The following is a 26864-nucleotide window of genomic DNA, read 5'->3' as shown; positions in this document are numbered from 1 at the left end:
CAGACCGGGCACTCCCAGGGCTGAGAAGGGGTGGAGAAGCCCTAAGTGCCAGGCCAGGCCTCACAGACCCCCTCCTTCAGACCCCACATGGTGCCCCTTCCCTGCGGGACTCCCACGGCTACCAGCTGGGCCCGGCATCGGAACGAGGTCTGAGCTGCCAACCCCGCCCTCGTCTTCTCAGAGGGCACGCTTTGCCAGCACTGCTGGGACACAACAGTGAGTGACAGATAGGCATCCTGCCATCGGGGACATACATTCCTGTGGAAGGAGACAGAACAGACCCCTCGGGTCAGGTCAGAGATGCGCTGAAAGAGAGGAGGACAGGGAGAGAGAAGGAGAGGGGGAGGGGGAAGAGCAGGAGAGGAGGAGAGGGGGATACGGCGAGCGGGGAGAGCGGGAAAGGGGGAGACAGGGAGAGGAGGGGGGAGATGGGGAGTGGGGAGAGGAGGAGAGGGGCAGATGGGGAGAGAAGAGGGAGAGAGGAGGAGTGGGGGAGAGGGGGAGAAGGGGAGAGGATGCTGAGCTGTTGCGGGGCCTGGGGGCAGGAGCCATGCTCTATTCCACTTGTGAATGGGCACCTGGAGTCAGACGGTGCGTGCGGGCTGGGAAGGAAGCTGGGGAGCGGGTGCAGGGCTGAGGGGCAGAGAGGGCAGAGCCCCCCGAGGGAGGCAGGCCTGGGCCTGAGAGCCAGCAGGAGGCCAGCGCACGAGTGAAGTAGGACGGGAGATGTCACAGAGGCGAAATCACGAGCCAGCGTGCAGGTGGCCGCAAGGACTGTGGCCTCACATGGAGGGAGGGAGGTGCTAGGACAGGACGTGGTGCAGAGGAGAAACTGGATCATGTTTCAACAGCATCATTCTGGCTGTGTTGATGACAGAGCGCAAGGAGGCAAGAGCAAGCTCGGGGCGGATAACGTAATCATCCAGGAGAAAGCAAGGGTGGGCCGGGGTAACCAGGGAGTGCTTTTAGCCTGTCATTTTAGAGCTGTGACTGGCTGACAGTAACTAGCTAATGGATTGCATGTGGACTGTGAGGGCGGGAAACAAGTCAGTGAGAAACCACGGGGTCACCCGAGAGGCTGGAGGGCGGAGCTGCCACGTTAAAGGTGACACTGGGATCCCCTGGAGTGGACAGGCCACATAGACATTGTGTCCGTGTGTCTGGTTGGGGCCGAGGTCCCAGCGAGGCGTGCACAGCAGGCAGCGGGAATGGAAAGCCATCAGCATCTGTGACAGCACCGGGAGCGTGCCTCTGGGGAGGGTGCCCTGGGCAAACAGGATGGGCAGCTGGGCAGCGGGAGGCCCGGCGTGGCACCGTGTTGCAGAACATGAGAGAGGGAAGCACTGATCTGCAGGGAGGGGGGGACCAGATGAGCTCAGGAAGCAAGGAGTGCGCAAGGGCAGCCAGGCGGCAGAATATGGTCACCAGGAGCAGCAGATGGAGGACACCGCCTGCCCGGGGGCCAGCACGGCTGCTGGCTGATGTGTCCCTCGTCACACTCGCCCAATCACTGGGGTGAGGAGCAGGGACAGCGGACTTCACCCGGCCATGGTTTCTGCCAGAGGAGGAGGCATGGTTGTACCAGCAGGATTTAGCCAGGAAGGGGCCCACGAGGACACACCGGGAGATGAGGGATGAAAACGTGCGAGAGGCTGCGGAGAGGAGGAGGCATGAAGCCCTAGTCCCACTGGGGTGGAAGGGCTGGCGGTGATGTCAGAGCAGTGGGCCCTCCGCAGGAAGCCGTGATCACATGGGAGGTTCAGAGTGGAAGCTGTGGTGCGGGTTGTCCTGGTGTGACCCCCAGGAGCAGGTGGCTGGGGCCGGGAAAGTCAAGGACCCAAGCTGCAGGGAGGCCAACCAGTGCCCACTAGGCTGCAGGGGAGCAGAGAGGGTGAAGGCAACAGCAGAGTGCCAGCCTACTGATGGAGCTCCAGAAGGCACAGTGCACCCACGTGGGAGGTGGGGGCCAGGAGACGGCATCAGCCACGGGGACGTGCAGAGTCTGTGGGATGAAACGACAAGGATGACCTGAAAGCGTGGGCTCTCGGTGGTGGAACACGGGATTCTGGCGGCCCCTCCACTGCTCATGCAACATCGAAGTGGGCTTTGAGACCCACCTTCGTTAGCCATGTGACCAAGCCTCTCGGGGCCTCAATTTCCTTCTAACATCAGGGCGATGATGCACTCTCACTGACACATGACTGACACGGTGGTGCCCACATCCAGAGGACTTCCAGGGTTAGGATGGGCTTGCAGTGGCCCCCGTGTCAGCCTGTCGCCCATCGTCCAATAGAGCCCTGGGCTGTGCTGTTGCCACTGCATATAACTCATGTACCATTCACTTCATTCAAAGCTTACAATTCAATGGTGTTCAGTGTATTCACCGTTTGCAACCATCACCACAATCCCTTTGACAACATTTTCCTGAGCCCAGAAAGAAATGCTGCACCCACTGACGTGACTTGCTGTTTCTCCCTTCACCCCTCCCTAGGCTAACCTCACCACCTCCTGTCTCCTGGATTTGCCTCGCTGGACATTTCACATCGTCAGAATCACACAATGTGGTCTTTTGTGCCTGGTTCTTTCATGTACATGTTTCAAGTTCCGTCTAGGTAGTAAGTAGCATGTGTCGGAACCTTATTCTTTTCGTGGCTGAGTAATATTCCATGGTATGGATGGACCATATTTTGTTCATCCATTTATCCGTTGTGGCTATTTGGGTGGCTTCCGCTCTTCGGCTGTTATGTGTGATGCTGCTATGAAGATTCACATACAAGGTTTTGTGTGGACGTGTTTTCAGTTCTCTTGGGTACACACCTAGGAGTAGAATTTTGTTGAGTCTTTCTGAGGAACAGCCAAACTATTACCCAAAGTGTCTACACCATTCTGTGTTCCCACCAGCAGTTATGAGGGTCCCCAGATGGAGGCATCGGGCTCTCTCTCCTGGCCGTTTGAATCGAAGCAGGAACAAACCATGGCAGAAGGTGGTGCACGTTCATCTCTCAACAAGCTCCCAGGGAATGAGTGAAGACAGTCACGCGGTCGCTCGAAGGATGGAGTTTGCATCAGGAGGCTGAGAAGACCCTTGGCGGGCAGGGGGTGCTCCCGACAGGCTTCCAGAAGTGAAAGAGGGTCTGAGATTTGCAAGGATTGATTCAGGTGAAGACAGAGAAGGCTGCCTGGGCTAAGGGGACAGCACAGGCCACTGCACTGGGGCTCAGGCCACCTCTTGAGGACAGAACGTGGTTATAGTGGTGTTTGTGGGGCCAAAGGAAGAAAAAGGATGACTCCTCGTCACCAGATTCCACCTCAGGCCACAGGACGAGGAGATGCCCCTTCCCCCCACCAGCTGTGACCCGCAGAGCGCCACTGTCTGGGGAGACCCTTGGAGGCACGTCAGGTGATGGTGACGGCCAGGACTGCAGGGCCACCACGGACCCCGTGAAGCTGCTGTCCACTTCGCTGACCGGTCAGGCCAGGCCTGTGGGGGACAGAGGTGTAGCGGACAGGAGGAGGAAGCACCAGCCTGACCTGGGCTGGTCTCCCCCTTTGTTGGTCCTGAGTCCCGTTCCCACGTGATACTCAGCAACTCACTAATCTATCTAAGAGCATTTGCTGTCATGGATGGGACAGTCTCTCCACGGGAAAATGTAGTTGTGTGTTTTCCGAAATAGGAAAAGCACCGTTGGGACCCAGTACCACCTCTGCGGGCCCCACTCACTACTCACCCTTCATCACTAAGCACCGCATGGGAGTTAGTTCGCCACTGTAGCCATGCTCCGGGGGCCTCCGCGAGGGCAGGCATGCCTAGCAGAAGGCAGGGCATCAGGCCGATGGCTAGGGATGCGGGTCCACTCTCCCCATTGCTACGAGTTGAACTGTGTTGCCCCCAAAATGACACATTGAAGTCCTGACCCCCAGGACCTGTGAATGTGACCTTATTTGGAATTAGGGTCATTGCAGATGTGGTCAGTTTAAGATGAGGTCACACTCACGGTGGGCCCTCATCCCATGTGACTGGGGCACCACTGGGAAGAGAAAAGAGACACAGAGAACAGCCTGTGAAGACACACACACACGGAGGGACGACGGCCACGCGCCGACGGAGGCAGAGATTGGAACGATGAGGCCACAAGCCAAGGACTCCAGGGACTGCCACAACCACCAGGAGCCGGGAGCAGCAGGAAGGTCCTCCCTGGATCCTCCACAGGGAGCATGACCCGGCTGACGCCCGATTCCAGGCTCTTGGCCTCACGACTGGGAGACGATAAAGGTCTGCTGTTGGAGCCCACCCAGCGTGTGGTGCTGGTTACAGCGGCCACATGAAACTCACACAGCTGTGTTAACGATAGTGCAGGGACAACCACTAGAGAAGAAAAGGTCTTCAAAAATAAAATCGTAAGAAACACCTATCTAATACGGCTCTTAGAAAAGAAGACAAAACAAACCAAAAGCATTGTGGATTCCAGGGGGGGTCCGGGTCAGACCAGGGTCTACGACTCCCCCACCCCCACGGGCCATGTGGCTCAGACGGCGCCCGCTGGCTGGTGTGGTCTCAGGCCCCATCCCCCTCCCTGCCCTCCCTCTGTGTGAGGCTCCCAACCACACAACCCCAGCCGGCCAGTTACACTGGCAGCACCGTCAGGGCGGGGCATCCCTGAGCCATTAACTCCCTCATCCTGTGCGGCCACCAGCTTTTAATTTTGCAGTGTTGCCATATGCAAAAGAGTCACCACTTCATTCCTCCTTCCAGCTATTAAACACCAACCCCTTTTGTTTACAAATAAAATCAAGTTAATTAACTATTGCATCTAAGTTAGGGAGAAATTAAACAGCATCAATTTCAGCTCCGGCAGAGCCCAGATGATTATCATCCAACAAAGTCTACAGAAAGGGCATCCTGGCATAATCTGTACGTGGGGTAACTCTTTAAAAGGGCAACACTTCCTTTTATTCCATGCTGCTGTCTGAGCAGTTTTCAGAATCTGTCCAGCATCTCGCTCCTGGGCCCTCACGTTCCTCTGGTGGAATTCCAACCACGTCCGAAAAACACTGAAAATACCTGTCACTTTCCAACCTAGAAAGGAGAGCGCCATCTTAGAGTGATGCAGACCCCCGTAACGCAGCACAGGCCTTCCAGGGCAAGCCCGGGCCAGCTGCACACAGGACCCTAAGGGCAGGCGGCAACGACCCCCCCCCACGGCAGAGGGGAGCATGGCGGGAACCACCAGTGCCCAGGAGCAGCCCGCCCACCGTGTGCTGAAGATCGGCTCTAGAGGAAGGGGCCGGGAGACGAGGCTGGTGAGGAGGCCGTGGAGCTAGAGCGGGGGCTAGCTTTATTGCTTATAAAGGTAATTATTGCAACACACACGAGAAATCTGCCGAGAAAGAGCCTAAGGACAGAAAGACATATCACAGAGATGGATGCGCAGGGGCAACCCCTCTTCTCCCAATGGCATGTTCATCATGGAGCCAACAGCATCGACACGAACGTATCGGGAACGAAGAGAAGGTTTCAGACGGCATTTAGACCTCGATTCCTTTTTGGAGAAACTAGACCTGTAAAAGTGCCAAGGATGTCACTTCTAAAACACCTTCTAGGGATCTGGGAAATTCTGTAAAAATTTAAAGATGCACAGTACGTCCCCAGGAGTGGATGACGTAGCCGCTCCCCGCCCGGCTGCTGCAGCTGTGCACACGGACCACCCCGGAGCCTCCCAGGCCTCTCTCACCAGTGACCAGAATAAACAGTTAGGTAGCTGTCAACACACCGGGTCACCTACACACACCTGTATGGAAAGACACCTAAAGTACGTTCAAACAAAGGCAATCTTAGCAAAAGGTCATAAAAATTCTGCATTTTCCTCTAGAACTTTCAAGTTTTTCATATATAGGTCTTTAATATACCTGGGATTATTTTTGTTTATGATGTGGTATGGGGATTTATGATTTTTCCCACATAGACTTTTTTAAAAGGCAAGTTAGAGAAGAATATACTCAATGGGATCTCATTTGTGGTGTTTGTGGGGAAGAAAGTCACTGCCCCCCCATATCTGCATTTGCCCAGAAGAACAAAAGAATGAGTAAGACACATCACATCAGCCGCTTTGGGGGAGGGGGGTGCGAGAGGGATGCCCGCTTTTACTTTGTATCCTTGTGTGGTTTGTATTTTCCCTATGAGCAGAAATTTATAATTACAGACGGGCAAGAAAAATATAAATATAAATGCCTAAACTGCCCCTGGCACACGAACAATTTGAATTAGGGGTCTCGAAGGCACCACACATCCCCTTCACAATGCAAACCAACACAAGCGCATTTTTGAATACCCACTCGCTTTAGCCTGAAACGATGATGGGAACCCTCCACACCTGGGATACAGGCTGCATTTTGGTTCTTGGTGGCTAGGTGCCCGTGCAACAGTCACTCCACCCAGAGAGGCTGTGAGGCGAGCCAGGCGCATGGACGCACTGGGCAGCGGTGCCTTCATCTGGTCCTCAGGCCCCCCTTCCAGAGACACCCCACGTCCAGCGAGGGCTCCCTCATCACAGGTCGGCGCCCTCGGCTGGGACACGCTAGCGTTCACGGCTGCGGGGCTGGCCTCGCTGTACGTCCTCACTACCTCGCAGGCTTGCCTTCTGGAGGCCAAGGGAGAATTTCTTCTGGGACTATGAAAAACGTGAACCACCACATGGACCGACTTATACAAGCATCAAGAAAGACTGTTTTTTCTGCAAGATACCTACCAATTCTCCCAAAAATCTGGTAGAAGGATGACAAAGTGGTGGTTACGACGTTACCGAACAGAAAACTATAGTGGCAACGGTGACTGTGCTATGCTCAGCTCCTTAGGTCTAAGCGGGAGTTGTGGGAGGGGAAGGGACATGCTGCGGGAACTCGTAGACACTCCCCTCTCTTCCCTGAGTACCATCTCCAGCCCTCTGAGCTGGACCGTGGCCCTGCCTGGAGGGAGTGCCAGGGACGGGCGCAGTTCGGACAGACGAGCACCTCTCTTTCGTCATATGACGTTCTTACAAGGACCCCACAGGAATCTTAAAAATGCTTTCACTTATTCAACCCCTCACCACGGTCTACTGAGCATCCTGAGGGGTGAAAGCCACCACTCCACGAAGGCAGACAAGTGGAGGCACACCGAGCAGGTCAGCTCTTCCTCACCTCGACTTTTCCTTTTTAATCTTACTTATCTTCAAATATTCCCAAACCCAAGATTTTCAAGGCAAATGTGATATTTTCCAGTGTCAAAAACTCACACCAGAATTTAAAAATATAAAAAAGTCAAAAGAAAGTGTGAAGGTGACATGCACACCAAAAACACATCATGGAAGATAACGTGATGTATTTGTAACGTAAGAAAAGTCATCAGTTTAATAATTACAATGTAGCATGAGTAGTCAATGCCAGGACACCGTCTGTGGCATTTTCGTGAAGTGTCCCACAGCTGTACAGGTGGCCTCTGCGTGTCCCAGGAAAGTGGAGAAGTGAGGGGCATCGGGAAGCGAGCACACAGCCGGGAGGCACTCAACGTCCAGGACGCGGGCGCACGTGGGCAGGCACACACACCACAAAGCACGATGGACAGTCTCTGACGCCACATCGCAACATCACGTGGAACTGAAAGTGCTTCATATCTCGGGATAGGAAATGGCTTGTCTCCTCGTGCGTGAAGGGTGAGAGCAGAGCAGTGGCCCCTAGGGTGAACAGTGCCCCTTTCTAACATCCCCATCAATTCCCAACCCCCCGGAAGGTCACATGGAGAAACAGATGCGGTCTGCTCACAACAGGGCAGGTGTGTAGAACTGCTCTCAGGTGCATCTTCTCTGCTCCCTAAAAGCCAAGTAAAATACTGGGTCCACATGAAGAAAAGGTAATGCATCACACAAGCATCCCGACGGCCGCCCCGCTCAGGGGAGGGACGGGACACACAAGCGCTCTCACTCGGTGTGTCAACCGTTAAGGCAGGTTCCCTCTGAGACCCGTCCGGGGATGCTGACGGCAACATCACCCATCCCAAAGTGAGGGAGGGATCAGGCGACGAATGTTGTTCCTGAGTTAAAATTTGCTTAAGACAGCAAACTTCAGTACACTCAGATTTAACTGTTTTCCACTGCAATGTCTTATGCATCAACAAAAAATGTAAAAATAGGACTTACAAAAAAAAAATCTTCTCTAGTCTTAGCACTAATGAACGAAATGCTAAGTACAGGAAGTTGGCAATTCTGGTTGAAAGGTCTAGTGTGGGCAGGTCAACGCTGGGCCCCAGACACCTGCTGAGCACAGAGCTGGGAGGGGCCAGGCTCAAGCAGCCGACCTACCGCGGGGGACAGGCAGGCAGAGACTGATCAGCGGGCGCGAGGAACAAGAACCGGGGAAACCAGACCACCGCCAGTTCCAAAGCTGCCCAGTTCAAGGGCACCAGAAGATTCTGATGCAGTGAAAGGATCTCCTGACCAACAGATCACGTCACTGAAAGTCACATCTGATGCCAAATGGGTAGTTCTGAGAAGTCTCTAATGCACGGCACTGCAAGTTTGGTTTTTAAAGATGTAACAGTGGCTCTGTGAAAAAGCTTATCTTGCTCTAAAATCGACCTCTTCAGAGAAGGGCAACGCACAGCAAGCTCCTGTGCCTTCACTGTCGTCTCTGAGGCAGAGCGGAGGCTGGGCTCTATGGCTGAGCCGCCCGCCAGGGGCTGCTGCGGCTTCGAATGCCCCGCGGAGCCGGGCTGGGACAGGCTTCCTGCTCCATTTGGACTGGGGGGATGGACCCATGTTACACTTGCATTACTTAGGTGGAATTGAAGAATTATATTGCTTTATTCTTGCAGAAAGAGGGAAACACTTTTTTCCCCAGCGAGTGCTGAAGCACGCTCATGCGCCACATGACAACATTGTGGTCAATGACAGACCTGCATACACGATAGTGGTCCCATAAGGTGAGCACCACACAGCCTACGCGGGCAGCAGGCTGTACCATCTAGGTTTGTCTAAGTGCGCTCTATGATGTTCCCACAACCACCAAACTGCCCACCAGCTCATTTCTCAGAACGTAGCCCCGTCATTAAGCGATGCGTGACTGCAGTGCTTGCTGCGCCCTGATGGCAAACAGATCTGAGCTCACATCGGCCCGACAGAGGCAGCCTACCCATCGGGGCAGCTCACGGTCACCCTGGCTCGTCTTCATCAGCTGCAGTGAGATGTAATAAATAACACACTTTATTTACAGGTCCTAGTGAAGCTTTCTCTTTTGAGGGGAGGACAAAACAGTGCACCTTGTCAAGTGATCACCCTGGCCCAGAGCATACAAGTCTGTGATGTCCCAGAGGCTGTGAGGACGCCCCGATGCTGACGGTATTCACGGGAGGCAGGCAGAGTGTGCACCCGGAGGGGGACACGGTGGTGGGGGTGTGACAACTCCGACTCCTGGCTGAGGCTCAGACGCTCCCTCACTCGGCCAGAGCGCGGCCCTGGGGACCACTGCTGGCCGGGGACTGCGACACGGCTTTCACAGAAGACGTTCAAATGGTACTAAGTATCTCTGCAGACATAAGTAAGGTCAGTCCGTCAGGCACCCTCAGGTGCGATGCTGAGGAGCCTCCTCCCGGAGCGCTGCGGAGAACAAGTCGGGCATCCACCGCGAGCCCCCGGCCCTCCACGGCCTGCTCCCTGGAGTGTGTGGACACGGCTCTAGTCCGCGGACCAGGGCGGTTAGTGGGAAGGGAATTCTCGGACGGGCATCAGCCCTGACAGCAGAGTCGTGGATACGCATTCAAAAGAGAGCATTTACAGGAAACACGTCTGTATGATATTTCTATCTGCTCAGTAAAGCCTGAAGGACCAGGACTCGTAGTCAGTCACTGCGCTTATTGCAAAATGAGGTAATCGCCATGTTAACAGAGTCAGGTAATGCAGTTCAGTCCTCAGGGTCTACACCTCGTGTCTGGATTCTTCAGGACAGTGTGATGAACTCCAGCTTGTCCACGCAGAGGAAGATGACTTTGGGCCAGCCCTGCCCAGCTGGGGCCGGGGCTGGCGGCCTGGGCTGAGCCGGCCTCAGGGCGGAACGGAGGGCGTCCCTCACAGGTTGGTCTCGTCCCACGCGGGGTCGTTGAGATTCTTGAGGACCTTCCTCACCAGCTTCTCCAGGTCTTTGCGCGCTCTCTGCTCTTCCTCCAGACACTTCTTCATCTTCTTGTTGTCCTGTAGAGGAAGCACACACAGGACACTCACTATCCTTGGCAGAGAAGAGGACTTCCCTTTCCCCAGGAGACCTGGGCGCCTCGCGGATGAAACGCCGGGCTGGAGTCTGCCCTGGGCTGCGGTCACGGTGTGTTTAACAGAACTGCCCACGTCCACAGAGACGCTCAGGGCTCCTGACTGCACAGCTGTCCTGGGAGCCAAGACAACCCCAGGAGGAGAAACAGCCCTAATGTCTCCTGTTCCTAACAATCGAACCCGAAAATCTCAAAGGAGGAGGTGAAGTCCCGCAGCCACCGCGGACGCTGCTGAGGGGCTAAGAGGAGCAGCTCTGAGCGCGTCCAGGGGCCCGGCGGGCACCCCAGCACTCTGTGCAGCCCAGACCACTGCGCTCACGCTCTCCTCCGCCTCCCCTCACACCTCCCGCCTTGGGGGCAGGACGTACCGCCCCTCCTCGGAGAGCAAGGCCACTTGTACAGACAAATAATATACAAACATACAAAACAGACTGGGTTAGTTAAGTTTAACTGATTCGTTGACCTGGTTTCTTAAGAACAAAGACCATGTGTTATACAAGAAAAGTGGAGGAGAAGTGTCACAGCAGGAACCTGATAAAATTACTGACTAGATGGAATTCTAGATATTTTAAACACTAATTCCAACAGACTCTGAGATGGTTGATGATGTGAAAAATAATATATTAAAAAGAAAGAGTTTAAATAAGTCACTTTAAAAATTCATTTCCTGGTCTATCACGTTCATAGAACACCAATTATCTGATCTACTGGAATTCGGAAAGACAGGCCCTCCTTTCTGTACTATTTTGCTTATGGACGACCAGCTTCATTTTTAACATAGTGTTTTCCTCTTTTCCCCCATTAAAAAAAAGATTATGAAAACTAATTATGACTCACCTGTCTTAACTCTTGGACTTCATCCTTTAACGCATAGACAGTATCAACAAGACTCCTGAAAGAGAAAACAGAATGAACTCCAGAACAAGAAAGAGGGATGAAGAGGACACACAGAAGCACCTTCCCAGGAGACAAGACACCACCAGGTGAAGTGAACGGTGCTGCTCTGCCCCGTTTCCTGAAGACCTAAGCCCACGCATGTCAGAGCAGCCAGCTTCTGTGCACGGGAGGGGAGAGCCCAGGCAAGTCAACGGCAACCCACGATGAAAGCAGCAGTCGTTTTTGAAGCCAGACTCCCCCTCCCCTCCCCTCCAGGCGCCCCCACGCCCCCACCCCTCCCCTCAGTGCATCCCCATGCCCCCACTCCCCCTTCCATGCCCCACCCCTCCCTCCATGCACCCCCACACTCCCACCCTTCCCTTCCATGCCCCACCCCTCCCCTCCATGCACCCCCACACTCCCACCCTTCCCTTCCATGCCCCACCCCTCCCCTCCATGCACCCCCACACTCCCACCCTTCCCTTCCATGCCCCACCCCTCCCCTCCATGCACCCCCACACTCCCACCCTTCCCTTCCATGCCCCACCCCTCCCCTCCATGCACCCCCACACTCCCACCCTTCCCTTCCATGCCCCACCCCTCCCCTCCATGCACCCCCACACTCCCACCCTTCCCTTCCATGCCCCCACCCCTCCCCTCCATGCACCCCCACACTCCCACCCTTCCCTTCCATGCCTCCACCCCTCCCCTCCATGCACCCCCACACTCCCACCCTTCCCTTCCATGCCCCACCCCTCCCCTCCATGCACCCCCACACTCCCACCCTTCCCTTCCATGCCCCACCCCTCCCCTCCATGCACCCCCACACTCCCACCCTTCCCTTCCATGCCCCACCCCTCCCCACCATGCACCCCCATACCCCACTCCCCTCTGTAGAGACATGCCTGCTTTAAAATACTAGAATATATCTTACTTTTCTTCTATCACTGTCTGACCGTTACTTTTAGTTTCTTCGACTATAATCTTCTCTTCTTCTGGAAGCAAAACTTGTGGAGCAGATTCTTTGCGTGAACCTACCATCATTAAAAAAACAAAAAACCCATAGGTGAATTCATGGCGGAACTAAAAAAACTTGACTATAAATACTACTTACATATTAGTATTAAATCCCAGGGACTGTACATTAAAAGAATACTTTCCAGACAAAATAGGGAATGGCAACTTTTACCAGTTTTCTCTAACAACGTCTACTGAACCCAGTCTTTTCACGCCTAAAGCATTATAGAGAAGAGGAAATGTTAGCCTTTTTGCAATTTATTAATTGAATCTGGATTATGGATCTTTTAAATTCTGAAATTTTCAATAGGTAGTAAAGGTTGACTATAGTGCCCTGCATATTCTGGAATATTCAGATTTTTTTGGAATAGGTATCCAAATCAACCAAATTTTGAGCCATAGTGTTCCAGGAACTTTAGAAAGACCTACCAGACTCTGCAGTACACACACACTGAGCGTCTATAAATCACTGAGTGTCCAGTGAACTGGCAGTTCAAACATTTAACTCCACAGTAACAGTTACAGATGTTACAGCACAGGGTTTAGAAAAAAGTGAAGTTTATTACTTGGCTCTTTTATGAAAACTTTATTCTGCATTCCCTGGAATATGAACATTTTTCTCAATGGAAGGAAGTGAATTGTTCACAACATCAGAGGAACGTGCATGCCACTTAACCAACCTAGGACACTGAACCTAGGAACGTTCATGCCACTGAACCTAGGACAGTGTCTCAATCAATGTTTGCTGCAAAATAGGTATGCTAGGAATTAACTGGGGAACCCAAAAATGTATCTTAAAAGGTGAAAAAAGAGAATCAAATCTTATTTAACGATGAAGGAAGAAAATAATCTCTCTTAAGACAATCTCTCCTGGGGCCAGCGGTGCAGCAATTGTCTGCGTGCTCTGTTTCGGTGGCCTGGGGTTGGCCAGCTCAGATCCCAGGTGTGGCCCTACAACCACTCATCAAGCCATGCTGTGGCGGCATCCCACAGAAGAACTAGAAGGACTTACAACTAGGATATACAACTTTGTACTGGGGCTTTGGAGAGGAAAAAAGAAAAAGAGAAAGACTGGCAATAGATGTTAGCTCAGGGCCAATCCAATAACCTTCCCCGGAAGATTAGAACATCTATTAAATAAACAAATAAATAAATAATCTCTCCTTAAAGGCTATACAGCACTATTAACATACATCATTTATATTTTTGAAAAATTACATCAGATGAAAATTTCAAGGATATAATTCTATCACAGAATACAAACACTTGCAAGTGGTATTGTGATAAATTAAACATTTCTCCATTAAAAAAATACGCTTGGTGTGTGACGTGCAATTAATTATAGAGATGGTGCTTCGACGTGCTGCTGTTTTCCTGGTTTACCTTTGGTTTGTCTTCCTAAAAGTCTGTCAAGTCACAAGACGGCACCTGTTCATCATCGTATCAGAGGGACGTTCAGTATAACACAATGTTTTAAAGATATCAGTTTAAGGAATAGCTTCACCAGCATTTTATTGCGGGCTTTTACTCCTCTGAATGGAACAAGATTAACAATTACTGTCAACGCTTGATGACAAGAGGGTTCACAAAATGTCACAATGGCCCGGGAGCAGCTCCACCATCTCCACAACAGCAAGCTACAGAGCAAGGGACAGGAGTGTACCAGCCACGGGGCCTTGGCCACATCCGTCCCTGCCGCCATGGACATCTGCAGACCCACTCTGTCCCCATCTCCCAGACTGGGAGGAGTATCAACACAAGCCCACTGTGAAACCGTGGCGTCAGGAGCCAAACAAAACTAAGATGTGGACCTCCTGCCTGGTTATCCCAGGAGCAGGAAGATTAAGCTCTGGGTAAGCCAGTACAATTCTGTGCTAGCACAAACTTCAAGATCGAGACAGAGATATAGATATCCACTTTACATCAGTAAAGGGAAGGGCTTCTATGTGTACTGAGAGTAACTTTAGCATCACAGTCAAATGCAGTACCTAGAATTCTCTCTCAAGCTGCAGTGAGCTGGCAGACAGGAGCACATTTGTACATAAACTTGTCAAGTACATTTCAGAGGACTGCCCGCAGCGTTTTCATGCTTCACACCGCACTGCAAATCCTGGACCAGCACATCTGTCGCTTTCTTCCATCATACCCCTCGTTAAGGCCACACTCCACCTTTTCACACAGTGACCTGCACAGCCAGGGAACTGCTTTTCAGACAGAAGGTCATGTCCTCCAAGACATGGTCCCAGAAAGGGAGACCTTTTTAAAAATGCTGTCATGCTGACAACAATCCACCTCCCCGGACTATGACCTGCTCCAGGTGCCAGGGCTCCACGGGGGGCGGCCGGTGCCGGCTGACTTCTTCTAGGCCTCTCTCGCTTAATGGGGATGCCTCTGGGACATCCGGGCCACGTGGGGAATAAGGAAGTAGATGTGTGAAACAGATTCCCAAGAAAGCACAGGGACACCAGCAGTCTTAAGAATTCTGAAGGCCAAGGAAAATCCTGTGCTGTTGATACAAATGTGAATGTTACCCACGTTCATACAAGGAAAAGTTAATTCATGTGCATCTTCCCTAAAACTAGAAACAGATTCATCAGGAGTCAGATGTGTGCATCATACGTGTAGAAAGCCAATGGCTTCGCTTTAAGTTTCCCCATGAAGAGAAGCAAACTAGTGACGTGGGACAACTCAGCCTGCTCCTGGATTTTCCCCTGTCACCTGCTTGGAGCCCAGAGAGTTGCTGACTGTGCATCAGTCAAATCAAGAAGGCATCAGTTGTGGATCTGTCACAGCCAGTTTGTAACACATTTCCTCCAATGGATTAGCTATGAGACAACGGGTTGAAAATTTTCTTACGTAACAGGAAGATTAAAGTCAATGTATGTCTTTTCAATTATTTCTGCATCTTCTAGCTTCCTAGGCAACCTATTTACCTTATGCGTTTCCACCATTAAAATGTTCAAAGAAGATATGAAATAGAATCACAAGGGATGTCTGCTTGTAGAGAAGGGGTCGGACAGCAGACGTGGGCTGCTGCCCTGCAGAGGTGATCGGATGACCGAACTCCACTCGGCCTGTCCGCGGAGGTCCTCAGTCCACTCGGCCCGGCACTGAGCCCGAGGCTCAATCCCATTATTCGAAAAACAGGAGGACCAAACCAACTACCTCTGCAGGGCTGTTCTGAGGACTGATGTAAAAATTACATTTGATAAATATCTTTTTGCCAGATGAACTCATAAACATGAAAGCCTTAAATTCCGTTGTGTGACCTAAGCAAATCAGAGGGACAAAACCTGTAAGAACTGGTGCAACCAGTGCACACGCATGACAAAGGTCTTAGTTTTGCAAATACACTTAAGCATACAAGAATTTAACAACAGATTATAAAAATGTAAGTTAGAGAATGTTGTATTATAAACAAAACGTACTAACTGCTTGATTGCTGAAATGTGCCAATGTGAAAAATGCCATTATGGATTCGATGGTGAGCCAGGAGGCTTCTAAACCAAGATGATTTATTAGCCTGCAGACAAATTCATAGGATGCTAACAAGCTGCCTTATTTCAATATAACATATTTTTCTAAAATGACTGAAAATATTTTAGTCTTTCAACAAAACAATAAAGGAACATTCTCCAGTCAGGTTTATTAATAAGTTGGCTATTTCTCTAAGAACAAAGTTCTAGGAAACAGATTTAGCAAGTTGTCTCCAAGATCATGATAGTATTTTTAGAGGCATCACAGCACATTTTCCCTGAATTATTTAGGTTGGAAAAATAATTTAACTGCAGAACTACCAAAAACTGTTCTATCACTTTATTTAAACCCTACGAAAGGGACCGAGACACAGATGAACAGGTTCACGATGGTTCCAGCACAGTGAAGATCTGTCTTTCCCAAACTTTGTACAAAACACAGAGGTGTGTGTTCTGGGAGATAACAGGGTCCTGGCGCACACACTTCCGGACAATGCTCAACGCTACAGCCACCGCCTGGAGCTCCACCGTGCACATCAGCATGCCGAAGGTCTTCAGAAGGTTTTCAGTAAAAGTACCCATTCAACTTGAATTCTGCATTTCCTAAATTCATCTGAGTGCTGAACTCTCTTTTTCTCAGCATTAATATTAACACTTGCAGTTTTCTGGATAGCGGCTGGAGGAGTACCACACGAGTCCATAATCCTATCTGCATCTATAAATACACACACTCAAGTGCTGGTAGGTTTTGTTGCTGTTGCTCAATGTGAGACCAAATATAACGAAACAATAATTTATACTTAGCATCAATCCAGCATCTCTCAAACTTGAGGACTCCAAGAACATGTCTGCAGATTCTTTGGATCCAGCCACCAATGCTCCCTGACAGACACACAACGACAGTTCCACGCTGTCACCAGAAGGGGTCGCTCTGCGGTGCGCAGATGGGGATGGGAGCAGGTGCTGAGACCCCTGCGGGACTCACCCAGAGGTGTGATCCAGAAGCTGGAGACACGCTTAGAACCCTGTCCCCTAAAACAGCCCCGGATCCCCAGAGCTTAGCACCCTGCCCCCTAAAACACTCACAGAGAACTGTGGGTCTTAGTTTGAGAAACACAGATTGATCCAACACTTCCATCTTAGTGAGAGATGACTTGACCAGGCAGCAACAGAGTGGTACCCAAACCCCAGGGTGCCGTCTTGGTTGTGCGACACCACCTCAGGCGTGATGTGAGGACACACGACTGTCCCCCCCAGGCACTCACACGGTGTGTGCATGGGTGAGCGAGCTGGCCCACAGTAAAAGCCTAACAGCAGTGTAGGTTTGTCAGAAAAGAACATCTGCCAGTCTGGTCTAGGACATTTGTAGCAAAACTCACATGACTTCTTAAATTCGTAATCTTTCTAAAATCTGCATCTAATTACACTCAACTGAAACTAAGATAACTTTCACAATGAAGCAAAATATTACTCTTTTAAAAATCTACTTAGTAAAATCTCTCCAAAAGGCCACTTTGTCACTTATGGCTATGCTGAGATTCGAATTCCTTTTTCTCAGTTCTCTTACGAACGCCCTGCGTCTGTTGTGCCTCCTCCCAGCCCGCATGAAGCAGTGCCTCGGCCTTTCCTTTCATTGTGCTCTTCCTAGTCAGCTGGGCATGTGCTCCACCCCACAAAAATTAAAAACTGACCTTAGTCTAAATAAAAAATTTTTAAAGCTGGGTTTTTTTCCATTTATGTACAAAAAAAGAGAGAATGCTTCTTTCTGAAGACGAACCTCCCAGTGATTGAAAATTTGATTTAAAAAAAAATTGGAGGGAAACAGATGAAATACAAACGTTCAAGGAGTGACTCTGTATTGTCTGGAGCACATTTAGCCTAAGAAAGCACAAGCTTTGCTATCGAGGCGGACAAAAAGTGTCACTGCCTGGCCTTCCTCTGAAGATGCTATATTCAGGGGACAGTCAAATCATATTAAACTGCAAACTATGCTACTCCCCTCCCCCCATGTAACAAATATTAAAAGCCACGGGCTAGCAAATGCAAAATTTATTTCAACTGTACATAACAGATGTCTTTTTGTTGTTTTATAAAACAAACACTTCATTGCCATATGCAACCACAAACAATAATAGGCATACTGTACAATACAATGCAACGTTCAGGCATACATCCAACGGAGTCTTCCAACGGCAGCTGCCCACCAAAAACGGCTTCCCCGTTCACAGATAGAAAGCACAATATAGAGACACTTCTCAAGGTCTTATACCACTATATACACGTTACTGTGTTTTGGCAATTTTATGCAAAACACATAATTGATATAGCTTATATACTTGTGGCAAGTGTTAATTCAATGGGAACACCATTTAGGCCATTTGCAAAGGGCCAGGTAATGGCTTAAACCTACCTTCTAGTTCAGATTCTTCATCCTTTCATTATAATACTAACTGTACACGTAGATATGACAGAATTGCAAGAACATAAGGTACTATTTCAGCATGACCACTGCCACTCAACACTGTGTTCAGGCCTGTGGCACTAACACTTCCAACCAGTTCACAAAAGCTAATGGTGGCAGACATTCAAAACAAATCCAAACAAACAGAAAGCCAGCTTGTTATTCTGCAATGACCTCAGCATCAACAAAAATCATCATCAAAATGGCTTTAACTGGTACAAAAAAGAATGATGGGAAAGTGTCAAAACCTTGGTGTAGAGAAAATGAAAACAGCTTATTAAGACAATCCAAATGATACTGGTGTTAAGAAAACTCCAAGTGCAGCAACTGTATTCAACATGGTGGTACACAGAGCACAGGACATGGGCCACCCAAGTTGACTGAGCCATGGCAAAGGCCTCGAAGCCAGCACACCAGTGGCTGTCATCTCAAAGCACACAAAAAGATGTCCTACTATTAATATCAGCAAAAGTGACTACTCTGTAGAACATAAAACAAAATTGCTTCTAAATTCATTGCATGGTATTAAGTATATGAACTTCGTAGTTATCCTATTTCCCCAAAAATTCCATTTGCTATTTGGCTGAACATACATAAACCCCATCTGTACTGTGGGTTAATACTGAGCTCTGACTAATGGTAAAAGATTGCTCCTCAGCTTTCTTATTTATACTAACGATATAAAAATATGAAACCTCCAGATGGCATAAACAGTCCAGTAGCTACTTGGGAACAGATACTTGGAATTATTGGTTTTCCTACTGACCTCGCTGCATGCAGTCCTGAAGCTGTCTGACTTTCTAAGCTACAGGCTACTGCCGGGATCCCTAGCACCTCTGGGCTTGGGGGCTCCCAGGAAACAATGGTGTCGTGCATCAGAGTAGCCTCTGTGCAAACACGATCAGCACACTGAATACATGGGTTTGCGAAGGAGGAGTAGGGGGAGCAGGGAGAAATCGCAGCCGTCCTGAAGAAAGGAGAAAACGTTATTTCCAATGTCTTATGGCATTTTGTTTTCTGAAGCTGGTTTTAATGAATACTTAAAACACAACCTTAAGGTTCCATTTTAACACCAAATACAGCATGCGTGGGAGAGAACACAGCTCCTCCCCTCTAGCGATGACCAGACGTGATCTGGATGCCACAACTGAACGCAACAGGTCACATTCAGTTCTTTTTGAAGCAGTGAAATCTCCTTACAACAAATCCCAGGAAAGTGGGGGAGGCCCCCACTTCTGAGATTTCCTGTAAGTGACTTACATGGCAACTTAGTCAGTCTTAGTGGACTCAGCTCTCCCCATCACAATCCCCAATGCGGGTTACATTCAACGGGGCTGCTGTAAGTGGCGTTTCACTGCAGCTAGTGGCTGAAAGCAGACGATGTGTCCAGCACAGGCGGCATGAGAATGGATGTCGGGGTGCACCAGGCTGTGACTGAAGCCGAAGCTCTCGCCCTCTCAGTTAGGCCACAGGCCTCTCTGAACGGAGTCTAACCTACACGTTCAGAGGCTGAATGTTGCCGAGTGCAGACTTCAAACATTCAGCAGAGGTAAGGCTTGCTGAGCGCTGTTTAAGAGAAATTACTCCAATTAAGGAAAGTTTGGTGTGATGATGCGCGTGTCTGAGCTCTGACCATAACTGGGCCTTTGGAGAAGAGGACTCCCACCCCCGGGCAAATGGGGGGGCACGGAGACGGCCATGTGTGGTAAGTGCCAACCATAGAGCTGTGGGGCTGCAGACAAGCTCGTCTGTGCTCCTGCCAAGGCCCAGAGCCCATGCTGGCCCCACCAACACAGGGTTCCTCGTGGTCACCAAGTGCCCTGAGGGTCCTCAGAACACGTCTGTCTGAACTGGACTCACAGTGCTTCTGTGGTGTGTTTCCCCCTCCTGATTTCTCCACCACTCCTTGACCAGTCCATTATACAGACAAAATTTAGATCCCTATATGTTAGGCCAGAGTCTTGTCCATGTTGCTGTAACTTAGATCACAAGCCTGTATGGTTTCAGTATAAAATATCAAAGTGTACATACAGCTGTATCCAAAAAGAAATGAGACAGTTGCTACACTGAGAATAAAAACCAAACCATTTGGAGCTATAGAACCACCGCTCAGGTCCAGAGCCCTCAGGATAGGCTGTGTGAACATACCATCTCCTTCAACAGTCAGTAACTTGAATGGATAGTCAAATCGGCAATTAAGCCTCTACAATTACAATGGGAAATATCAGAAACGCTCTCAAAAGTTGTTAAAATATCACATAAAAGAGACAAGGAACAGCAAGAAAACATCTAAGAAAAGCAGGCTGCGATACAACAAGCATTTGTTAAGAAAAGCTCAGAAGTGCATTAGTTCTGGTGAGAGATATATGAGCAACAGCTCTTACGAGATGTAGAACCCATTCTGTAACTATGGGCTGTCCATATACTGTCATAGTCAGAGTCTTCCGAGAGGTCTGAAGGCTCCAAACGAGAAAGGCTACTGCGACGACCCAAGGAGTCTAGACTTGATTGGTCATCATCAGCCAAGACGTGATTATGCATCAGGTCAGTGCCTTGCCATGCTAAGACGGGGAGGGGACAGGTGTGACAGGCAAAGGTGGGAGGAGCAGGAGGACGGACAGGAAGAGCCACAACCAAAAACATGAAAACAAAAGCAAAAGGTGATGGGAAGAGAAGGAAAAGAGAAAATATTGTTAAAAAATGGCAACAATCTTCATTTCTGCTTATTTATGGCTGGATTTTAATAACAAACTTAGCATAATCCTTAGAATAAAACTAGATCAATTATTATTTAAATAAACCTAAAACACGGTATTGTTTCCAAATTGTTCTCTTTTAAAGATATTGCTATTAAGTCCTCACTTAAGAAATCTTTTACGTACAGATGGTCCTATGGACATGTGACAAGCAAGCAAGTCTATCTCACATTCTATTAACAAACAGTCTTATTCAGGACATTATCTGTAAAAGGAACTGTTTACGTGGTTAATTAAAAACTGTTTCCTACTCGTTAAGTGGATATATTGAATGCAAAACACTTCCAGAGGGCTTCTGACTGATCCGTCAGCTCTCTCTGCGCCAGAAGTCGCCTTAACGCTGAGTCTGAACTTACCTTATCAGACTAGGACCACAGTAACATTTGCGAGTGGGGGCGGACTAAACAGGGTCTACCTCCCTCTCGTTCCCCTCTCCTGGCCCCCACCTGCGGGGGGCAGCACGTCTCCACCCCTCGGAGTGCTCCCAGTGCTCAGCAGTGGGAACAGGGACAGTGGGCAGCCCTGTGTGTACCCACATCACCCACCCTGAGGCAGACCCTTGCACTGGCAGGAGGAGAGACATGAACTGGTAAGGCCACCGCGTTAAAAGGAGGATGACAGGAAGCAGGCACAAACGGGAGAACAAAAATAAGCCCAGAAGTGGATGGCAACTGCGAGCGATGACACTGGCCAGGCAGCTATGAGGGAGCCATGCAGGGCCGGGGCGGAGGCTGCTGGAAGGACACCCTCAGTGGGAACCAGGGGCCCCTCCTGATGGGAACAGCACACCACAGCAAGCACTGGCTCCATCCTGTTCCTGCTTCCCATCAAAGTCAAATCTGTTCCCAAACCATAACAAGAACAAGCAGTGGACTCGTTTGGATTTCTTCAACAAAATCCCTGTACTCTATGAAGGCCATTACTTCCGTGAGACACAAATCAACACCAAAGCTGTCTGGTTTATAAAGTCTTCTTGGCATCCAAATGTATACTGAACAGAGCTGAATAACAGGTGAGATACATCATCCTAACTGTTGTTATGCAGCATTTGATATCAAAAGAGCGGTTTTCACTATGATCTCATCTCCAAATGTCTTTCCAGCATAAGGGATCAATTTTCCCGTCCTACCTGCTCTTGAGAATGTTAGGTTTAAGGCCATATATGGCTGTATATGTATATATATAAATGAGGCTGCAGAGTGGTTAGCCCATAAAATCAGTTAAAACAAAAATTAGTCTAATGTCCAATGCTTTTCCTGCACAAGAGACGTGGAAACACATCATATAGGCCACGTGGCAAGAAAAGACCTGCACAAACTCAAGGCCTCTCCTTTCAGGCAGCGAAGTGAGGCCACAGGCACATGGAGGGGCCCCGTCTCTCAGATGAAGAAATGCGCTTGCATGAAAACACAAAGTTCATATTACCTGGCCTGTTCACTTGAGACTACCAGGTTAAAATTTTATTTCAAGTAACTGAAGTTGAGATGAGTAATTTTTAAAAATCTCAAATTCAAAACCTGAAAACTATGACAACATTTTATAGCCTATTACTTTAAACATAATCTCTTATCAAATATATGAAACTCTAATACCTTAAATGACAACCACCCATATTTACAAATTACTGGTTGACTATACACAGGCTCATGCCACACTTAGGCCTCTCATCTCTCTCCCACTCTGCTGACCAGTCACTATGATTAGACGTTTTCACCAGAGAGAGTATGGACAAAAAGCCTTAATGTCATAGGTCAACTGTGTAAAATACTGGCCATAAGGAAGTTTCTAGATCATTTGCAGAGCCCTCGCTTCATAGATGTAGTCACCCCTAACAAAAGCTACAGCAGCTGAAAACTCCTTTCCCACCTTTTTTTCAGCACTAGTTTACAACAGGACATGCACTGATTCGAACCACCACATGCAGGTGGTGAAAATGAAGGTGGGATAAGCGACTGGCCAAGAGTCAGGGTGGAAAGGGAACCAAAAACACACGATCTAACAGAAACCAGTTTTTATGCCAGAAGCAACATACAGACCGTCCAGTTCTCAAAAAAACAAAATCTCAACCCCACCACATGCAGGAGGAGCCCTGTGGTGCCCATGGCCCCAGCACCAGCCAGGGACGAACAGGCCACAGCACGGCACCCCACGGCCACCACGCATGCTCCACTCTCCAGTGCTCCACTCTCCAGCGCGGGGCAAGCTGACCAGCCCACCTCTCCAATGCCCACACAGTGATCAAGGCTTCTTCACATAAGACAGTAAATTCAGTGGCATTAAAATCTAGCAAATAAATTAGTTGCTGTCTACTTCCAAAAGTTTAAAAATGCAATCATAAAAAAAAGAGCTCAAAGAACCTTTGCTCTAGGTTTATACTTTTGACAATAATTCTAAGAAGTTAATAGAAAAATAAAAATCCCACTATCATACCAACAGTTTAAATAGCTTGAATAAATGAACTGAATGAATTTTCTGCTATCTTCCACACATACCGTCTGTAAGCAAAAGAAAGCTGTACAACTCTGGCAGCGCCTCACAGTGAAAGGCCTCCCAGCGGGACGTTCCCTAGAACGGCCTATTTTACGACAGCTCAGTGGGTGTCTTACGTGGGTTAGGGATGCCAGGCCCCCAGGCCTCACTCACTGCGGACTGGGGTCAGGCACACTGCCGAGCCGACACGGCCCAGCAGCATACTTTCCTTCAGACTGGCGGGAAACTAAATGACCACCACGACCCCCAGCACATTCCTGTGGCCCTTACTTGAATTGAGCGTCTGCCGTGTCTTGGCGCTTGTGCAGTAAGCTTCGATGACTTTCAGGATCTGCGCATCTTCTTCCAAGGCAGCTGTGCCTGTCAAGAGACATACAACACATCACGACCAAGCTACAGACGCCGAGCACAACATGCCACCACCCAAAATAACTAGCGGAACTAACTGGATGAGTGCAAAGTCACCAATTCAACCAAAAATGAGGACAAGACAACTTTCTGGTCCGATAACTGTTTTCCAATATTTACAGAATAGTTATATTCAAAAGGATTTTTAGTTATTTAAAAGTTTTTTTTTATCTAGAACATATCTGGTAGAGGGCTAACGCCCCAAATACATAGTTGTCTTACTATCCACAACAGAAACAGCATCCCCCATCCTGAAGCTAGAAAAGGGCAAGAACTGGAAACAAGCAGTTCACACCAGAAGAAGACAGTCAATAAGAAAAGGAGTGAAAATTAAAGCACCAGGGCTTCACACACCAGCCTGTCAAAGCCACATGAGCCTGACAATTCTCAGTGCTGACGTGGACCGCGGAGAGGAAAACCCTTCCCTCCACCCACAGCGGGTGAGAATAAAGACAGGCACAACCCTCCCAAGACGTGACTTGACCATATTTATCAAAGGCTTTAAAAAGCACATTTCCAGGGGCCAGCCCGGCAGCACAGCGATAAGTTTCCGTGCTCTGCTTCGGCGACCTGGGGTTCACCAGTTCAGATCCTGGGCACAGACCTGCACACTGCTTGCCAAGCCATGCTGTGGCAGCATCCCACATATAAAGTAGAGGAAGATAGGCAGAGATGTTAGCTCAGGGCCAGTCTTCCCCAGCAAAAAGAGGATTGGAGGCGGATATTAGTTCAGGGCTAATCTTCCTCCAACAAAAGAAAAGCACATTTCCTCTGACCCACCAATATTCCTACTAGAGATTTAATCTAAGAAACATACAAAGCACAACCTGGAGCTCTTCCTTCAACTGTGGATTATTCCAGACACTGGCTTCACTGATACTCAGAGATCACAGGCACAGAGAATAGAACCTTCCAGACTAAAGCATCTAACAGTATTAGCACTGGGCACAGAGCCTCACACCCAGCATACTTCATACACTGTATGGTTAAACCCTTTCTCTGTTTTCTGTTTTTCTAGATTTTCTAAGATATTACTTGAATACATATTTTAAAAGGCTCACATACCCTAATAAAAAAACATGGAAAGAATGGGAGGCTGAAATATTTATAAGCTGTATCATAAAGCTTCAGTATCACTGTATCATAGTAAGATAGACAGCTGCAGGCAAGTCAAATATTCTCCACTAAAAAATACATTTTAGTCCCAAGAGTTTAAGAGCTACTGAGAAAATGACCTTTTCCCTAATTTTGCTAACTGGGAGCAGTCTTTCAACAGGTTTCCTGTAACAAGCTCCTCCTTCAGGAGTAAAAAAGATACCGCTTAACTAGTTTGACTTTCAGGACATGTTGCCAGGTAACTCCGACAGGCAGGCCACTCCCTCTGTGCCAGCAGGAAAACAGCCTTTATGACAGAGGTGGCCCGTCCAAGTTATGTGATCAGATGGCCGTTCTGAGACACAGGTAAGGACACTCGCACCGTCCAAAGCACAGGGGAAGCACCACAGCGCCAGAGAGGGCGCTAGCTCCCTGGGACGGGGGGCTGAACAGCCCTCACTGGCTGCCATTCATCACAGAGGCTGGAGAAGGGAAATGCAGGAGAGGGCGGCACACGTCTTCCGTGAGGCACAGACAGCTCCACGGCCCAGAGACAGTTCCAGGGTTCTGAATGTAACAGGTTAAGTAACCTAGGAGATCACAGAGCGACTCTGGAGCAGGCACGTGTACTGAGCACTCACCATGCACAGACACAGTCACACAGAGGTCACACAAGTTTCTCCTCCAATCCATGCAAAACCCTTGGTTTCCTCTTTACATTCCAATCCCCCTTGCAAAGTCTCCTCTGCCAGCTGCTCATCTCCCTCATGTCCTCAGACTCGGGTTCTGTCTGTCTCTTCTTCCGTCTGTCCTGTCTCACGGCTTGAGAAACCATCTAAGCACGGAGAACGACTCTGGGACTCCGCCCAGCAGCCCAGCCTGGCCCTGGGCTGAGGCCTGCGACTCCGTGACCCTCACAGTACCTGTAACCCACCCTCAGGTGCACAGGCCGAAAGCCCCACTCTCACCCTGCATCCGGTCCGACAGCACCGCCCCTGGGCCCACAAATCTCAGTCGCGGCATAATGACACCTGGGTGAGAGGATTCTCTGCTGCGCAGCTGTCCTGTGTGCTGCAGGGTGTTTAGCAAAGTTGCCCCCAGTTGAGAACCACTGCTGCAGGCTCCAGCTTCAAAGAAATCTGAAGTCCATGTTTCAGCTCTGTTGTCATCTGGCCCAAGCCACCATCATGTCATCCTCACCTGGATTACTGCATAGCATTCCCTGGCCTCCCTGTTCCCACCTCTGCCCTCTGTCCTCAACACAGCGGTCACTGGTCCAGTGAAAACCAGTACCATGAGGGCCAGCCCGGTGGCGTAGTGGTTAAGTTCACGTGCTCCACGTTGGTGGCCCAGGGTGCACCTGTTTGGATCCTGGCGTGGACCTGCACACCACTCATCAAGCCATGCTGTGGCAGCATCCAACATACAAAGTGGAGGAAGATGGGCAGGGATATTAGCTCAGGACCACTGTTCCTCAGCAAAAAGAGGAGGATTGGCAACAGATGTTAGCTCAGGGCCAATCTTCCTCACTAAAAAAAACAAAAACCAGTCCCATGAAGTCCCATGTTCACAACCGGACTGCAGCTGCCTGGTGCCAGCACCTGGGAGAGCTCTCCCCAGACATCTGCTCAGCTGGCTTCCTCAGCCCCGCAGGCTACTATTCAGACACCTCCCCAGCCATCCTGTTTAAGACAGCCACACCACATCCCCCCGCACGTCACACCAGCACATCTGCCATCTGCCTATCTGGTCCCTCGTCTGTATCTTTCTAAAACGTAGCTCCATAGGGCAGGGGTTTCCACTGTTCACGGCTGTGCACCTGGCACACAGCAGCACTAAATAAAGACCTGTGAAGGGAATGGTCCCTTATCTGCAGCCTGTCCCAATGCCTAGCCCAGTGCCCTCACACAGAAGGCACTCAACAAATGCTTGTCAAACGAGGGGGTCCACCAAACACCCCAATCACAGCTCGGAAGGGAGGGCCAGGTGTCCAG

At 49.6% G+C, this 26864-nt stretch overlaps 1 protein-coding gene and 1 long non-coding RNA gene across 16 annotated transcripts in view; one reads left to right on the top strand and one right to left on the bottom strand.

The window, feature by feature from the left end:
- Nucleotide 1: 1 nt before the first annotated feature.
- Nucleotides 2-5751, top strand: LOC139076541 (uncharacterized). The gene is made up of 2 exons (XR_011528268.1): nucleotides 2-216; nucleotides 2492-5751. It is a non-coding gene; the product is annotated as an uncharacterized lncRNA (long non-coding RNA).
- Nucleotides 5752-7340: 1589 nt separating this feature from the next.
- Nucleotides 7341-26864, bottom strand: part of ARHGEF7 (Rho guanine nucleotide exchange factor 7) — a 155699-nt gene continuing 136175 nt past the window's right edge. For 8 of the 15 annotated variants that reach the window (XM_070579288.1, XM_070579280.1, XM_070579276.1 and 5 more), the window contains 5 exons: nucleotides 23638-23727; nucleotides 20506-20682; nucleotides 12102-12201; nucleotides 11129-11183; nucleotides 7341-10217 (listed from right to left, as the gene is read on the bottom strand). In XM_070579288.1, the coding sequence (XP_070435389.1) occupies nucleotides 10095-10217; nucleotides 11129-11183; nucleotides 12102-12201; nucleotides 20506-20682; nucleotides 23638-23727 (545 nt within the window). In that variant the 3' untranslated portion in view covers nucleotides 7341-10094. The remainder of the gene's footprint in view (nucleotides 10218-11128; nucleotides 11184-12101; nucleotides 12202-20505; nucleotides 20683-23637; nucleotides 23728-26864) is intronic. The other 7 variants (XM_070579285.1, XM_070579277.1, XM_070579279.1 and 4 more) reach the window with 1 other exon arrangement.

Source organism: Equus przewalskii, chromosome 16 (genome assembly GCF_037783145.1).
Source record: "Equus przewalskii isolate Varuska chromosome 16, EquPr2, whole genome shotgun sequence".
Taxonomy (NCBI): Eukaryota; Metazoa; Chordata; class Mammalia; order Perissodactyla; family Equidae; genus Equus; species Equus przewalskii.
The sequence above is the reverse complement of the archived record's forward strand: the minus strand, read 5'-3'. Positions and strand labels throughout refer to the sequence as shown.